General features: G+C 41.0%; 1 protein-coding gene across 1 annotated transcript; it reads left to right on the top strand.

Annotated features, from left to right (window-relative positions):
- Positions 1-413: 413 nt before the first annotated feature.
- On the top strand, positions 414-4,600 carry LOC119009460 (zinc finger protein 260-like). The gene is made up of 2 exons (XM_037080755.1): positions 414-699; positions 2,302-4,600. Exons 1-2 carry the CDS (start codon positions 636-638, stop codon positions 4,455-4,457), a joined length of 2,220 nt encoding a protein of 739 aa, XP_036936650.1. The 5' UTR covers positions 414-635; the 3' UTR covers positions 4,458-4,600.
- Positions 4,601-18,303: the final 13,703 nt, after the last annotated feature.

Genomic DNA, 18,303 nt, shown 5'->3' with positions numbered 1-18,303 from the left:
AAATTACATTCACAGCATCCGCTTAATATCAAGGGCACATTATTGGTATACATACATGTATTGGTAGACATATCAGGGCACTGTAAACTTTCAACAGTTTTATATGATATGGAACACGAAGCAATTTCAAGTACAAATCAAAATGCGGCAGTAATAGCCGGTACGCTCCAGTTAATCAGGTAGGAGTTGTGCTGGCCCCAACTTGAACAGCCTCAGCTCAGATGTGATTTAAATGTAACAGTAAACTCAACTGAAAATTGAATTAAATTAATTAAATAATTGAAACGATCCATAGCTGTCACTCATCTCCTGCTAGTTCAGTTTTCCTCTATGTGTTGTGGCTTGAGTAATTTTAACTCTCAAAATGCATCGCTGGTTTCCACGGACCTGTTGCATGCTTCTCTCGCGATATCCCGCGATACTGTGCCACTGTGAACACAACTCTCACGAGACGGCGCGAGACACATGATGGCGGCCCACTGCAATCAAACTACTACCCAAACAAACTTCTCCCTTCGGACGTAAAAGCTGATTTTCTTAATCAGATGTTTCCTTTTATAAATCGGACTACAACACTTAACGACCAGGACCGCCTGGAGCAATAGATCAGCGACTTTTTGTACCGAATCGGCATCATGAACACGGGAGATAACGTCCGCACTCCGAGCATCACAACACTCACATCACCCTCCAGCTCAGGTACGCCACCATCCACACCTGCTACACCGCCCTGTTGTACAGAAGTTAGCTACATTCCTCCTCGGCTCTTGGTCGATTTGCTGGGCTTGCTGTAATTGTAATCATTTTTGGCTGCAGACGTTAGCTAAAGTGATTAATAATTGTTGTGAGGCAGAAGTTTGGTCGAGTTCGCGCTTTACAGCTTATTCTTAAAATCCGACATGTGACTCAAGATCTCCGTTTCAAGAATCTACCAGGTAACTTGTTTTGTCAGTCTCAGATGATCTCTGCCTCCCTCCTACATCCCTCCTACATACTAACGTTAGCCTAATGTCTGCCCCCCATTCAAAACATGGGAGTAACCTCATTATCCAGCTGAGGCCGGACAATTAACATTCAACACAAGCTGCAGACTCTCGATGAGGCTCTGTCCTCTGCATTGATGCAGAAGCATCCACGTCCACACCGCGATGCATCTTACAATCGAGCAATTTCCACACCTCTACTGTCTGCAGGTCGTTCTCTGGTCTGTTTCTGGTTCACACAGCCTGTAAGCCTGCCTGCCAGTGGTTTACAATAGCTTTGCAGTCTGGTACTGTGGCAGACCTGACGCGATGACAGTGAGCAGGTCAAAGAATGTACTGCTCAAGTCCAAAGAAGTTGACGTTTGAATCCAGCCAGATTTTTTTTCAATTGCCGATAAACTCTCCAGACTGAATGGATTATTTATTACTAGAACACGCAGGAACTATCATAGTCTCCTTAGATGCAGAAAAAGCCTTCAACGAAGTAAACACTGTACACAGTTGTAAGGATCTGGCTTTGGGGAATTATGGATTAATTCTTTACACCTCTGCAGAATTAGACCCCAGCTTTGCAGGAGCACACCAGCAGCCAGATCTACAGGGCTATATAAATCCATGCCCATGCTATTTCTCGCACTTGTGTTAGTATTTATGAAGACAGAAAGTGTGTACCTGACACAAATGTCTGCCCCCCTCCAGTCAGTGTTTTTTTTTCCACCTAATGGTCAGTATTCTTTCTCAAACAGATTGAGGGCATGAACTGACTTTCCGCTTAGCCTCAGCTAAACTCTACATGAAATTCACTCAGTCTTCCTCTACCAAAAGAAGTCACCATCGCCCACATCTGATTACGACTGGGATAAGACAATTAAGAATGATTTACTAAATTATGAGGGTTGACAGACAAACATGTACAGAATTAAACAAGTGTACCCACACACAGGCACAGTCAAGCATGCATACACAAGCTTGCGCTCACTAACACATACACAACCAAAAAATGCACATGCAAGCATGCTCATATATGACCACACGGACAATAGTATGCAGTGAGTATCTCTTTCCAACAAGCCAGCACACACAGACATACATATAGGATGCAGGCATTTATTCAATTATTATCTGCTCATTCATTTTTAAGACATAAAGTCCATTTAATTATGTTCTCCTTCACCAATTACTGATGTTTTTTCTCCGATATCCTAACATTTCCCAAGGGAAGTCCATCTTTTATGTTAGCAATGTGGTGGTTTTTATTGTTTTCATTAATATCTGAGAAAATGGCCACCAAATTGTCCTTGTCTGTGTTTCACTGCAGGTGTCCAGCAGCTGTTGGTGATCAAAGAAGAGGATTCCTCTGAGTGGAACCCCAGCCTGGACCAGAAAAACCCAGAACCCCAAGAAATAAAAGAAGAACAGGAGGAACTCTGGACCAGTCAGGATGGAGAGCAGCGTCATGGGGTTGAGGGGGCTGATATCAGCAGATTCGCATTCACTGCTGTCACTGTTAAGAGTGAAGATGATGAAGAGAATCCTCAGACTTCACAGCTTCATCAAAGCCTAACTGAGGACAACAGAGAGGCAGAGCCTCCAACCAGCTCAGCAACACAGATAAAAACAGAAACTGAAGGAGAGGACTGTGGAGGATCTGAACCTGCAAGGAACCGAGATCCAGATAGTTTTCCGTCACTTGATACAGATGAAAATGCTTCAGACTGTTCTGAAACTGATGTCAGTTCTGGTGACTGGCAAGAATCTTTGTCTGATTCTGGACCTGAAGCAAAAAACAATGACAATGGATGGAAAGAGACAAGGGCACTTGAGTCAGGTGTAAATGCCCATGAGGCCCATGTAAGCGATGTGGAATGTAACAGTGCAAAAAAATCCTGTAGCTGCTTTGAGTGTGATAAAGGATTTCACTGTAAGGCCTCTCTTGAGGAACAGGTAATGTGTAATTTGGGCAACAGATCCTCCACTTGTTTGGTGAATATGGAATGTAGAGTAAATCAAAAGTTAGATTCCAAAATGAGTGTCAACACTGGAGAAAAAACATTTGTTTGTGATGTTTGTGGTAAGCGATTTACACATAAGGGTAGTCTCACAGTACACATTCGAGTCCACACTGGAGAGAATCCATTTGGTTGTGATGTTTGTGGGAAAAAATTCTCAAGACAGTGTGTTCTCAGTGCACACAAGCGAGTTCACACAGGAGAGAAACCATTTGGTTGTGAGATTTGTGGGAAAAAATTTTCACAGCTGTCACATCTTAACCGACACCTCAGAATCCACACAGGAGAAAAAACATTTATTTGTGATGTTTGTGGAAAAAAATTTATTGACCGGGGAAATCTCCAGCAACACAGGAAAGTCCACATAGACGAGAAACCATTTGATTGTGATGCTTGTGGGAAAAAATTCTCAAAACAGTGTCTTCTCAAAACACACAAGCGAGTCCACACAGGAGAAAAGCCATTTGCTTGTGAGCCTTGTGGGAAACATTTTTCAAGACAGTCGCATTTTAACAGACACATGAGAATCCACACAGGAGAAAAACCATTTGGTTGTGATGTTTGTGCGAGAAAATTTAATGATCGGGGAAATCTTCAGCAGCACATGAGAGTTCATACAGGAGAGAAACCATTTGGTTGTGATGTTTGTGGGAAACAATTCAAAAGACAGGGCACTCTCCATACACACAAGAGAATTCACATAGGAGATAAACCATTTGGTTGTGATGTGTGTGGGAAAAAATTCGCTGAACGGTATGATCTCAAAAAGCACAAGCGAGTCCACACAGAAGAGAAGCCCTTTGGTTGTGAGCATTGTGGGAAAAGATTTTTTATGTTGTCACACTTTAGCAGGCACATGAGAGTCCACACAGGAGAAAAACCATTTGGTTGTGATGTTTGTGGTAAAAAATTTAATGATCGGGGAAATCTACTGCAACACAGGAGAGTCCACACAGAAGAGAAACCATTTTTTTGTGATGTTTGTGGGAAAAGATTCAAAAGACAGGGCTCTCTTCATACACACAAAAAAGCCCACACAGGAAATAGACCATTCTGTTGTGATGTTTGTGGGAAAAAATTCTCAGAACGGTCTGGTCTCAAAAAACACCAGAGAGTCCACACAGGAGAGAAGCCATTTGGTTGTGAGCCTTGTGGGAAAAAATATTCCCAGTTGTCACATTATCATAGACATATGAGAATCCACACGGGAGAAAAACCATTTGGTTGTGATGCTTGTGGGAAAAAATTTAATGATCGGGGAAAACTACAGAAACACAGGAGTGTCCACACAAGAGAAAAGCCATTTGATTGTGATGTCTGTGGGGGAAAATTTAGCCAGCCAGCAAATCTTAACAGACACATGAGAGACCACACGGAAGAGAAACCATTTGGTTGTGATGTTTGTGGTAAAAAATTTATACGACAAGGAAATCTAAAGACACACATGAGAGCTCACACGGGGTAATAACTTTTCAGACTGTCAGAGCAGCAGCAGTATGCTATGTCTGTTATTAAGTCACTGTAACTGGTGTATGTGTTTCCTCTGTGTTAACCATAAAATGTGTTTTCAAAATACAAGATTTCAAAATCATATTTTAAAAGTCTAAAGCAGTTGCACCGTCTTCCTTTTCTGTAAGGGTTCCAATCATGAAAGCGGGTGGGGAGTCCCATAAGTCTGGAGAATGAGATATTTCGTTTGTTTAAGCAAAGCAAGTTGAGTTCATAGCACCATTAAAATGCAGAATTGACGTGGCCACAAATCAAGTCTAGATGGTAAGGCACCCGAACACTTGTGACACAGTAAATGTTTATGGAGAAAACCGATTACCAGACAAACATGAGGACAGTGGAGTCAGAATTTGCCATACAAAATTAGGGCAAAATGGTGCAGTGCAGCATTTAAAATCAAGCAAAGGAGAGGATATACAGAGCAATAGTGCTACTTATGTCTGTCAATCAGAAATAGCTATGGATCCACTCATTGGAGACCTAAAAGACAGTTGCATCAACAGCGGGGAAAAGCAAAGAAAAAGGCAAACAGATTGTTGTGGAGTGAAAGGAGGCAGCTTTGCAGCCGACTTGTCTGCGGAGAGGAAAAAGCAAAATTCAGCAATGAAGCAGGTCAGCCAATTTAAAGAAGCTCATGCCTTTCGAAACACTCTGTCTTACTGGAATTTTATCTCAAGCTTAAAGCACAAGTACACCAGGGGCCAGATGTACAAAACTCTCCATATATTCAGATGTAGAAATCTGTGAACATTAAAACCAGGAAACATGCAGATGCAGTCTCTTCACCACATGATAAGATCCCATGCATGTCTGTTCCCACGTCTTTCCTTGTACATCTCAATCATCCTGATATTTTACACAAGTGCGCAACAGGTCTGCCCATCTCTACAATTTTACTAAAAATTAAAGCTGCGAGCAGCGTTGGACAGGCCCTCGCAGTCCACGCACCTCGGGGCATGCTGCCGTCAGGGCTTCCGCATGCAACGCCTTGAAGAAGCTGTTTCTTAATAATTTGGTGGCCTGCTCCCGCTGGTATTAAGTAATGTACACTGAATTAAAAAAACAGTGTGTGTACTGCTGCATGATTCCCCAGACAAAGACTGAGTTGACGGTCCGCTTCTGGAGCTGACTGATGAAAATGTCCACATGAGGCATAATGCAATGAAATAGTTCAAGGAAGAAGCTGAAAGTATCATCGTCCAGTAGCTGAAGAGAATTTTTTCTCCAGGTCTTCCAGCTGCTCTACACACCAGCGATGATGTCACGCACTCTAGCTCACGCAATACACACCCATTATAAAATCAGAAGAAGGCCTAAAAATCCGTAAAACTAAAACTGTGATGATTTGGAAACCGTAAGAGATTTTTAAAAACTGAATACATGCCCAACAGTTCAAGGTCTTCTCACTCTTTAAAAGGTGGAATGGTATCTGTAGCTCAAAGCATGAAGCACAAGAAGAGGTTGAAAGTCGATGAGTTTTGAAGAGGATTTTAAGATTTTCCCATTTACTTTCCATTCAAACTAATCAGCCTGCGACCAGATCGCCATCTATAGGCCGATTTGCACCAAATTTTACACAGAGCCTCATCAGTCCATGGAACACAATTATGAACATTTACGATAATCAGACCGTATTTTGTTTAGATGTGCAAGATTGTCTGCTTTCAACACAATATGCAGGAATTTTGTTGCAGGTTCCCTGCTCGGGCCCTAATAAAGAATCGCTTCAAAAACAATAATTAAGGATAATTAAGGATCCATGGCGGGACTCAAACCCAGAGCAGAAGCAAAGCCTCCATTCACATCCTGCTCTACCACCTGAGCTAAACACCATTATGAGTTCACACTGGATGAATAAACACAATGAGTCCCGCCCACAGACTTTCTGACGAATGCAGGTGGAGCGCGCCGAAAAGGGGCGGTCTCGCTCGTTTCCCGCGTGAAATTAGTGGATTTCCCTCCAAAACTGTAGATGTGTATTTAAATAGCTGTTGGATCGTCAATCTGGTTCCAGCGGCTCTACTCTGAGGACACGAATACGGTCAGTAAACTCTTCTGTACGAATCTGCTTCATGTGTGTGCTTACCTGCTCAGTTCAGGTGTGTTCATGTCTGTGTGGGAGTTGTATAGATCTCAGGTGATTAGCCCAGGTGATGTTCCTTTATATCAAAGAGCTCCACATTGCAAAGTAACCTCCATGTTGTCTCAGCCTAGTGCCGGTTAAAATGGAGCCAGCCTCCCTCTCATGTCGGTCAGATTTGTTTTTGCCTTAAATGTTTCTGAAATAACTCTGAACACGAAACTGTAGACGTCTCGTGTAACTGTTTAGTGTTGAGATAAATTCGGCTGGAACATAATTCTGTAATTACATCCATTTAAACGCGCCGCGGACTGTATGTTTTGCCCAATGCACCAAACTCCATTGTGATTTTGGCCGTTTTATATCTGCGGTGTTTATTACATGAACACTGCACAGTTAAGTAAATTTGGGTCACTGTCTCAGAACAAGTCGCTAGTTTCGTTAAATTCGGCTTGAAGTATTATTTATTTATTTATTATTTTAAACGGCATGAAAGCTGGTTAGCTAACGTTTACTGGTCAGTTTAAGTCAGTGGTTATGTTAGCTAGCTGAGTTTAAATTTGTTGGAGATGCAATGCAAGGTTTGGAAACATGTTACCAGCGGCTCAGCTGCTTTATTAACGGGCTACTGACACTATAATGAGCTTATAAAGACGTCTGGGTCATTTCATCGTTGTGTTTTTACAGACGGGTTTGCATGTTAGCTAAGGTGTGTGTCTGTTGGAGAGTGTTAGCATGACGCCATTATCGTGCTGTGTAATGTTAGCTTGTTAATACTATCATCTTTACAGCTGAATATCTGAGTACAGCACAGTTAGCTAACAGGCTCCAGGTGCTCAATAATGTCTCAGTATGTTAGTATGTCAGCATCTAGAAGGTCATTTTGAGCAGCTAAAGTAGTTTATACACAAAATAAGCAGCCTCATTGTAGCTGCACAGCATGTATTCAGTGTGTTTGTCTCAGTTTTGGTTTAATGTGTTACTGCAATCACTGCACTGTGTGTCAAAAGATAGACTTTGAAATCATATTACTCGTGTATAAAGCTCTTAATGTTCTCAGAACTTATTACATTTGGTTTACATTTGTTTTACCTTTAAAAAACACATTTATTAAATCAGATGAAAGTAGATCTTATAGTGCAGAGTGATGTGAGACTCCTGAGGTGATGTCATGCACGTGGTCACAGACCGCTATATCATTCTTTATTATGAAATGATAATCCTGTAAGAAATCCCATTTTGCCAGATGTGTCTATACTCTGTCCATACATCTTTTTTCTGCTTACAATCAGAATATGTGTATACACACAGACATATATGCATGTAGTCATCATGTTATACTAAAGTGCCTCCTCCTCTCTCCAGGTGAACAGTGGGACTTGTCTTCAGCTTCAGGTGGAACAGCTCTGACCTGTATGGTGATCAGACCCGGAGAGGAGACACACCTGGTCCAACCAGGTCAGTGCAATATAGGTGCAAAAATTAGAGGCAGAAAGTGTGAGTTTTGTCAATTTCTGCTCATTAATACTCTATGATCAGTAAATGATTTTAGAGGATAGTCGAGTCTCATTCACAGGTCGTTGAATACCGACAGTTTGGGTTGGCAGAAGCCATGACAGTGTCACTGTTGGGACACTAGTCTCTCTCCCTCTTTTTCTGTTTGTCTTTAAAAAAGCTAATTAAAAAGGCAAACAAATTTGCAAGCAAGCAATGTACAGGTTAGTTCAATGGGGAATAAAAGAAGGAAGTCATAGTATTTTAATATTTACTAAGTGCGATATTGTAGCCAGCTGGCATTGTTTCAGTTTAACGAACACCTGCATTTATATATATGTTATGAATTATATAATTATATTTTATTTAACATGTATATCTCCACTGTTCAGCCACAACATTAAAACAACTGTCAAGTGAAGTGAGCATTGATCATCTTGTTACAATCAAATGTTCTGCTGGGAAACTTTGAGTTCTGTCATTTCTGTGGATTCTCTTTGACAAACACAGCCACCCAAACACCGTTCAAACCAACTGCACCCCCTCATGGCAAAGAACCCAAGGCCTCAAACTGGTCTTCTCATTGTCCAGATCCCACTTCAGCTGAGCATCTGCTGGATGCGCCAGAACCAACTCCAATCCATGTTGGGGCCCCCATGGATCGGTCTTGGCTCTGACTGCATCCAGTGGAAGCTCAGCTGGATTGAGATCTGGGGAATCTGGAGGTCATGTTGACACCTTGAGCTCTTTCCCACGTTCCTCGGGTCGTTCCTGAGCAGTTTTTGCAGCGTTGCAGGCGCGTTGTCCTGCAGGGGGCGCACTGCCACCAAGGAGTGCTGCTGCCATGAGGGCGTGTACTTGGTCTGCAGCTGTGTTTGGGTGACTGGTGTTTGTCAAAGAGACATCCACACGAATGCTGGGACCCATGGCTTCACAGCCGAACATGGCATTGGAACAAAATCATCCATGTTATTTATTTTACCTGTCACTGTTATAATGATATGACTCTCAGTGTATACACATGTTAAATACTCTATATATGTCTAAAATATCTATATGTCTATATTTCCTCTCAGTAAATCAAAATCTGATTGACCTGATTTGATTTGATAAAGCAAAACCTGTTTGAAATACTTGTACTTCCTTTGAACTCTGTTGGTTTTGAGCTGGGACTTTTACATTTAAATGGACAGCTTAATTTATGTAGATTCAACACTAACATTAGCCTCGGCGTATTCCCCTAGCAGGCCACTAATAAGGATCCTATTCAGTTTCTGACGTGCAGCTCTGTGGTGGTGAAGTTTTTGGTTTAGAAGCGGTTCTTGTGGTCACATTCATGGTAGAGGTGCAGCAAACTGAGCTGTAAACACCAGCAGAATGACCGGAGACATGTTAATTTTTGGTGGCTTGTGTAAGGTTTGTTAGCAGTAGCATTCTTATTCATGGTAGAAGTGCAGCGGATTGAGAGCTACGACACCAGCAGAACTGAGCTGAGACGTGTTGTTTTGGAGGCCTTGTGGTGTAGAGCTTTCTGGGGACAAAAGTTCAGTAAGAGCAGTCCCGTTGTTAGTGGTCTGCCGGGCTTACCTGGTGTTATTGTAATTTATAGTTTAACTTGGCCAGACTTCAGCTATCTTCAATGGCAAATGCCCGAGTGCAGTCCATCGGAGCTGTAAGCAGTGTTTTCCATGAATGGCAGTAGTCAGGCCTTTGATCAGTTGCTGGTATTGGTAATAGCGTATCTTACGAGCCCTCGTGCGATCCCGCCAACTTACAGGTCCCTCATGTCCAGAAACCTATGGTATGGTAGAAGCGTGCACAAAGTGTGCGTGTTTAGCTTGGGCCTCGGCCTGGCTAGGGACATGCTCAGGGCCACGGTAGAAGCTAGCCTGACGCCACTAAAGCGGCTTGGATCTCTGCCCTCAACTGTCCATGACGATTTCCCTCGCGAGTTCAGTGTGTATGGGCGCGATGCCTTTGCTTGAAGATAATGTTGAACCTCTGTGATAAAACTAAATGAAAACAATTGCAGGAATTCATTTTCTTTGCAACTGTGTGCAACAGCATCCTGCTTGATAACACCAAGCAGAGATCATTGCAAAGCTGTTACAGGGCCCTCGGCCTTAATGCCCAGCAGACCACTGATAACGATCTGAATGTGTTGTGGTGACATTTTTTCTTTGGAAGCAGTTGTTGTTGTCATGTTAATGGTAGAGATGTAGTGAAATGATAGCTACAGATACTTTGAGTGGTTGTTAATTTGTCTGAGAACTTCTGAGTGTATTGAAGGTTTGTTTTTAGTTCTTGTACATGTGCACTTGAGCGCGCAACTGTGTGCTCAGAGAGTGCTTGATAAGCTTTATGAAGCCTTTGGAGTTGTTGTCTTGTGAACTGATAGCTACAAACAGCTTGAGCGGTTGTTAGTTATTTTGCACCCTTCGGAGTGTATTGAAGGTTTGTTTTTAGTTCTTGTACATGTGCACTTGAGCGCGCAACTGTGTGCTCAGAGAGTGCTTGATAAGCTTTATGAAGCCTTTGGAGTTGTTGTCTTGTGAACTGATAGCTAGGAACAGCTTGAGCGGTTGTTAGTTATTTTGCACCCTTCGGAGTGTATTGAAGGTTTGTTTTTAGTTCTTGTACATGTGCACTTGAGCGCGCAACTGTGTGCTCAGAGAGTGCTTGATAAGCTTTATGAAGTCTTTGGAGTTGTTGTCTTGTGAACTGATAGCTACAAACAGCTTGAGTGGTTGTTAGTTATTTTGCACCCTTCTTAGTGTATTGAAGGTTTGTTTTTAGTTCTTGTACATATGCACTTGAGCGCGCAACTGTGTGCTCAGAGAGTGCTTGTTAAGCTTTATGAAACCTTTGGAGTTGTCTTGTGAACTGATAGCTGCAAACAGCTTGAGCGGTTGTTAGTTATTTTGCACCCTTCGGAGTGTATTGAAGGTTTGTTTTTAGTTCTTGTACATCTGCACTTGAGTGCGCAACTGTGTGCTCAGAGAGTGCTTGATGAGCTTTATGAACCCTCGGAAGTTGTTGTTCTGCTGGCGAAAACATTGTGGTATGAAGCTTTTCAGGCTAACATTGTTAGCTAAACAATGTTGAGTGCCGTAAGCTACAATAGCCAGTTTGCCACTTTAGAGTTCCAGGCACCAAAGTTCAGTAATAGCAATCCAGTTGTTTGTGGTCAGGCTTGTGTGAACTGACCAACCAGACCAGACTTAAGTCCCACCTCAAAACCCATAGGATTCAAGGAGAGTTTTTACAGCCATTGGATAATCACAAAAAATGTATATAAAAAATGTATCTTGAAATAAAATGTAATTGAAAATACATGTCTTCTCACTGTTAACAACTTGACTCTCTATGAGTCCTGTTAATAGCTCACAAAGTGCGTTATTTGACGACCTGAGAATGAGACTCAAAAAGCAGCTGTCTTTGTACAGAATTGCTTTATAAGTATGCCGGCATCATGCAATATATCAATTAATTAATAATTGTCCTCCATAATGCAGGACACTGGCTTGTCTCACATGGCCTCTCTAAGATCTCAACTTTCTGCTTTTAATGCTGATTAACTTAATCTATAATAATATATCATGTTTCATCAGCAAATGTTTAATATTGATATGAATCGACAAAGTAACTAGTAACTAAAGCTGTCAGACAAAGTACTGTGAAAGTATGAATAATATAGTTAAAACTAAATTTATGCAAAATATGAAAATTATTTAACATATATATATATATATATATATATATATATATATACACTGTTCAGTTGAAACATTAAAACAACTGACAAGTGAAGTGAGCATTGATCATCTTGTTACAATCAAATGTTCTGCTGGGAAACTTTGAGTTCTGTCATTTCTGTGGATTCTCTTTGACAAACACAGCCACCCAAACACCGTTCAAACCAACTGCACCCCCTCATGGCAAAGAACCCAAGGCCTCAAACTGGTCTCCTCATTGTCCAGATCCCACTTCAGCTGAGCATCTGCTGGATGCGCCAGAACCAACTGCCATCCATGTTGGGGCCCCCATGGATTGTTCTTGGCTCTGACTGCATCCAGTGGAAGCTCAGCTGGATTGAGATCTGGGGAATCTGGAGGTCATATTGACACCTTGAGCTCTTTCCCACGTTCCTCGGGTCGTTCCTGAGCAGTTTTTGCAGCGTTGCAGGCGCGTTGTCCTGCAGGGGGCGCACTGCCACCAAGGAGTGCTGCTGCCATGAGAGGGTGTACTTGGTCTGCAGCTGTGTTTGGGTGACTGGTGTTTGTCAAAGAGACATCCACACGAATGCTGGGACCCATAGTTTCACAGCCGAACATGACATTGGAACACAATGATCCATGTTATTTATTTCACCTGTCACTGGTTCTAATGTTGTGGCTCTCAGTGTTTACACGTGTTAACTGCTTTTTACAGACACACTCAAAACCTCCCAAAAAAGGCTAAAAACTTCCACAAATACAAACAAAACCTCCACAAATACACAAAACATTCTCAAATATACTCAAACCTCCACAAAAGACTTTAACAAATTCACTAAAAATTTCCATAAATTCACTAAAAACTTCCACAAATATACACAATACCTCCACAAATACAGTCAAACCTCCACAAATCCACAAAACGTCCATAAAGTCACTAAAACTTCCACAATTATACACAAAACCTCCACAAATACACTCAAACCTCCACAAATCCAGAAAAAACTTAAACAAATTCACTAAAAATTTCCATAAATTCACAAAAAACTTCTACAAATAGACACAAAACCTCCACAAATACACTCAAACCTCCACAAATACACAAAAAGTCCATAAATTCACTAAAACTTCCACAAATATACACAAAACCTCCACAAATACACTCAAACCTCCACAAATACAGAAAAAACTTAAACAAATTCACAAAAAATTTCCATAAATTCACTAAAAACTTCCACAAATATACACAAAACCTCCACAAATACACTCAAACCTCCACAAATCCACAAAAAACTTATACAAATTCATTGAAAATTTCCATTAATTCACTAAAAACTTCCACAAATCGACACAAAACCTCCACAAATACACTCAAACCTCCACAAATACACAAAAAGTCCATAAATTCACTAAAACTTCCACAAATATACACAAAACCTCCACAAATATACTCAAACCTCCACAAATTCACTAAAAACTTCCACAAATAGACACAAAACCTGCACAAGAGACGTGAAACTACCACTGCTCTTCTTTCTCATCTTGCAGGTGATGGACAGTTGAAAGGACGAATCACCAAGATGAGCCAATCAATGGAGACGAGCCGCCACAGGAGCCTGAACCTGTACTTCACGAGGGGGATCAAACATGGCTGATATATCTGCAGTTCACTGCTCGTTTCTCCAGAACTTGAGCAGCCAGGAGCTGAAAGTTGTGGGCAGAGGAACAGGCTGCTGAGGACGAGTTGGACGACGGTTTCCTGAAATGAATCCTGATTTCCTGTAAATCAAGTTTTTTGGACTGACATGTTGTTCTCAGACTGTGAGACTCCCGAACATCCTCATCAAAATAGACTCTTTGGTTTCTGTCCGTCTGTGATGAAGCATCAAATGAGTCTCTTGTGAAACAGACCTGGTTCAGTTTGTTCACTTAATTCACATCATCTTTCTACAAACTCTCCTGTTTTTTATTGGCATTTTGCTTTTATTAAAGCAGAGAAGATGGAAACAATTAGGCAGCTACTGACCTACTCATCCTGTACGAGAAGCTTGGTTTTTTAAACTGAGTACTTACTAATAACAAATAGAAGATGAGACCTGGTGAGCAGAAATGTACTAATTTGAAAAAAAATCAAATGAGAAAACATTTAAAATATGTAATGAAGAATATTTTCGATATTTTTTTCTTTGTAACCAAATGGAATCAAAATAAAGACATTTTCTTTGTAACTGTGTGACTGAAATGACTTATGTGACTGGTGCTTCTTGTCAACACCGTTTAGCTCTTGTGTGGGACATTTAATGTCTTAAATGTAGGCCACATGTTCACACCTTCACATCTAAATGTTGTTTAAAGTCTTATTTCACCTCTCAACTTTGTTTTTATTCCAACTGTGTTATGTTATTGTATACAGAATCGCATCCTCGCCCATGGAGAAAGTGTTGCAGAATAACTGCAGACAAAGTGAACCAGAACATACAGTTCACATTTCCATTCACTTTCAGAGAGCTGAATGTGCTGAAAGGGAAACAGTACAGCTTGTTGGAACTTGTTCATCACTTCTTTTATTGAAACTTAAGCAGGAATGTGCAGGTTGTGTTCATCTTTGACATTCTGGACGAGTGTCGACTTCCTCTGGACTTTAGTCATCATCAGATCCTGTCTGATGTTACAGAGTCGATGTGCTGCTGACAAGCCTCATCATCTGCTTCCCTCTGCCTGTGACAGTTTCACTTGTGTGGGTCTGACTTAAGTGTGGGCCACATGTTAAAGTCTTCAAGTCTTATTTTACCTCTAAACGTTGTTTTTGTTCCCAACATGTGATGTCATTACTGTACAGAACTGCAGCCCCACCCACCGAGAAAGAGTTGCAAAATAACGGCAATGACTGGAGACAGTCACAGGAAGTTACGTCATATCATTCTCAATTATTAAGTGATTGTTATTATTATTATTTAGCTGTTTTATTAAACTTTACAAGGGGGACAAACGTACAACATCTAAACTGCTCTCACAGTTAACATATAAACCTTGACAGTGGTTTACTTTTAATTTATTATGTTAATATTTATTTTTGTAAGGAGCAATATTTTAAATAATCTAGTGTGTGGTTCTTTGACCTTAAATGTTCAGCTGCTAGGACAGGATTTAAGTGACAGAGCTGACATGATGTCATCTCTGTTTGTCGGTCAACATTTGAGGTGATGAGGGCGGCACATGACCAGGATGTCTTATTGACCTTATTTATAAAATAATAATATATATAATAATGTATTTATTTTTAGAGCACCTTTAAAAACAGTTTACATATTTAGTTTCATTATGATTTTGATGATTTACCACACAGGCAGTTGAGAGTCACAGTAAAGTTCAGTCCAGCCTGCTGAGATACGAATCACAAAACAAAAGGTGAAACACCTGAAAACAAAGGAGAAGAAATGGAGGAGGGACGGAGGACAGTGTGTTCTTTAGTGTTTAATGGTATGAGATTGTAAAAATGTCCACATTCCTCAGAAGCCTCACATTAAAGATATGTACAGATACGTTTGTCTTTTAACTGCTTCAGAAACACTGCAAAGAAAAAAGAAATTAAAAACTACCTGACAGGTTATATGACAGCAAAAATGTAAGAAACACTCTCACAACATAATAAATATGTACAATGAACTCTGTAGGTATAATTTGCATTATTATCTGTACCATCAGCACAGCAACCACAGATTCAGACCCATCGATGAAGCTGCACAGGGTCTTAAATAAGAGCTCCAGAAGTCCCTGAAGCCCTTACAGGAGAACCTAAACGTCTTTGAACAAGTTAAAGGAAACTGAGATCAAACAGCAGAAGGCATCAAGGTCCAGGCCCGACACACAGAGGCGCAGATCAAAGAGCAGTTTAAGAGCTTCATCAGTTTCTACAAGAGGAAGAGGAGGCCAGGATCTCTGCTCTGGGCAGAGAAATAGCGGCACTTTCACAGTCAGAGCCACAGAGGAGGATCAGACAGCTGAAGACGTCTCAATCCTGCAGAACTACAAGGCTGAAGTGAAGAGAGTCGAGCAGCGCCTCCTGCTGGAGGATCCACAGCTGGTCTCAGGAGCTCCGATAGACCAGGCCAAACATCTGGGCAACCTGAGCTTCAACATCTGGAATAAGATGAGGGACACGGTCTCCTACACTGCTGTCATTCTGGATCTGAACTCTGCTCATCCAGAACTCCTCCACTGTTTGTCTGTGATGATAACTGTGCTGATGATGAGGACTGTGGTGATCAAGCAATGTGTTCTCCCACTGAAGTTTATCAGGAAATAATGTCTCTGCAACAGTGAAACTAAGTAAGTTAAAAGTTCAACCAAAAAGGAAAGTTCACTCTTTATCTACTCACCCCCAAGCTGACTGAAAGTCAGGTGAAGTTTTGTGGTCCACAAAACATTTCTGGAGCTTCAAATGCAAGACAATGTGGCAGCATTCTCCTAAAAAACTGAAATAAAAACTTCAAAAAAACCCCACAGAAAATAAGATAAAATGGCTCCTTGCAGCTTGTCCAGCCTCCAACACAAACATAATGTGATAAAATATTAGAAACATTTTCTTATTTATGGCTGATTGGAATATTACATCACTGGCTTTCTCATGCAGTTCCCATGGATCGTGATCAGAATCAGAATCAGAACTCTTTTATTCATCCTGCAAATGGGGATATCTGTGTGTCACAGCAGCATAAGGACAGTTCAATTTAACAATAAAGAATAATCATAGTACAAAATGAACAACATAATAAAAAGGTAAGAAAGATTCCTATAAACATAATATGTACAAGTGTCCCGCCCCTTTCTGTGACATCACCCCATGAAGTCATCGTTCACATTTAATTTAATTACTTGTCCACATGAGGCATAATGCAACGAAATAGTTTAAGGAAGAAGCTGAAAGTATCATCGTCCAGTAGCTGAAGAGAATTTCTTCTCCAGTTCTTCCAGCTGCTCTACACACCAGCGATGATGTCACGCCATCTAGCTCGCGCAATACACACCCATTACAAAATCAGGAGAAGGCCTAAAAATCCTTAAAACTAAAACTGTGATGATTTGGAAACCGTAAAAGATTTTTAGAAACTGAATACATGCCCAACAGTTCAAGGTCTTCTGACTCTTTAAAAGGTGGAGTGGTATCTGTAGCTCAAAGCATGAAGCACAACAAGAGGTTGAAAGGCGATGAGTTTTGAAGAGGATTTTAAGATTTTCCCATTTACTTTCCATTCAAACCAATTAGACTGCAACCACATCGCCACCTATTGGCTGATTTGCACCAAATTTTACACAAAGCCTCATCAGTCCATGGAACACAATTATGAACATTTACGTGATAATCAGACAGTATTTTGTCAAGATGTACACGATTGTCTGCGTTCAACACAATATGCAGGAATTTGTTGTTTTATAGTTCGGCCATTTTATGTACTATCAAAATTCTTTTGATAACTTTTTGTCAGGAGGGTCCACAGATGCTTCACACAAAGTTTAGTGCAAATTGGTCAAATTGCCTAGGAGGAGTTCGAAAAAGTAGGTTTTGCATTTGTCGCAATTTTGCAAATGGAAACTTAGTTCAAAAGTGGGCGTGGCCTACACCAAATAATTCAGCTGAATTGACGGAACATGTAGATATAAGGTTTAACAATGTGTGACACAATATGTGTGACTTATGGGCCAAAAACTCTTTCACGTGGAAAATAGCGCCACCTGCTGGTCATTTTTGGTATGTGAGTTGCAGGGGCTAGTCTATACCACCCCTATGAATTTCATTTCCATAAGTGTTATGGTGTGGGCACAGGGCCACACGTCCTTTGTCTGATATCCTCAAGAGGGCAGTGGCAATGACTATACCAAGTTTGGTGTCAATCCGCCCAACCGATGTGGAGATATAAACTATTTGAATTTAAAGAGCGCCATCTTGTGGTCATCGCCTGAAATTTTGGACACATCCTCAGGAACTCATGTCAAAGTATTATCTTAAGTTTCATGTCATTTGGACATACCATTGTAGAGATATCCAACACTTCCTGTTTGGAAGGAAATCTGCAGGAAGTTGTTATTTAATAACGAGTATTGTTTGGCCTATCAAAATTCTTTTAATAACTTTTTGTCAGGAGGGTCCACAGATGCTGTATGCCAAGTTTCGTGCAAATCGGTTAAATTGCCTGGGACGAGTTCAAAAAAGTAGCTTTTGCATTTGTCGCAATTTTGCGAACTGAAAGTTAACTCGAAAGTGGGCGTGGCCTACACCAAATAATTCAGCTGAATTGAGCAAACATGTAGATATAAGGTTTTACAATGTGTGACACAATATGTGTGACTTATGGGTCAAAAATGCTTTCACGTGGAAAATAGCGCCACCTGCTGGTGATTTTTGATGTGTAAGTTGCAGGGGCTAGTCTATACCACCCCTATGAATTTCATTCCCATAAGCGTTATGGTGTGGTCACAAGGCCAAAAACAAAATTAAACTGGCACCAGAGCGC

This window comes from Acanthopagrus latus, chromosome 20, assembly GCF_904848185.1.
Source record: "Acanthopagrus latus isolate v.2019 chromosome 20, fAcaLat1.1, whole genome shotgun sequence".
Lineage (NCBI taxonomy): Eukaryota > Metazoa > Chordata > Actinopteri > Spariformes > Sparidae > Acanthopagrus > Acanthopagrus latus.
The sequence above is the reverse complement of the archived record's forward strand: the minus strand, read 5'-3'. Positions and strand labels throughout refer to the sequence as shown.

Coding starts and splice junctions, on each gene's coding strand:
- LOC119009460 (XM_037080755.1), top strand. CDS start 636: ATGAACACGGGAGATAACGTCCGCACTCCGAGCATCACAACACTCACA. Junction 700..2,301: donor CACATCACCCTCCAGCTCAG/GTACGCCACCAT, acceptor GTTTCACTGCAG/GTGTCCAGCAGCTGTTGGTG.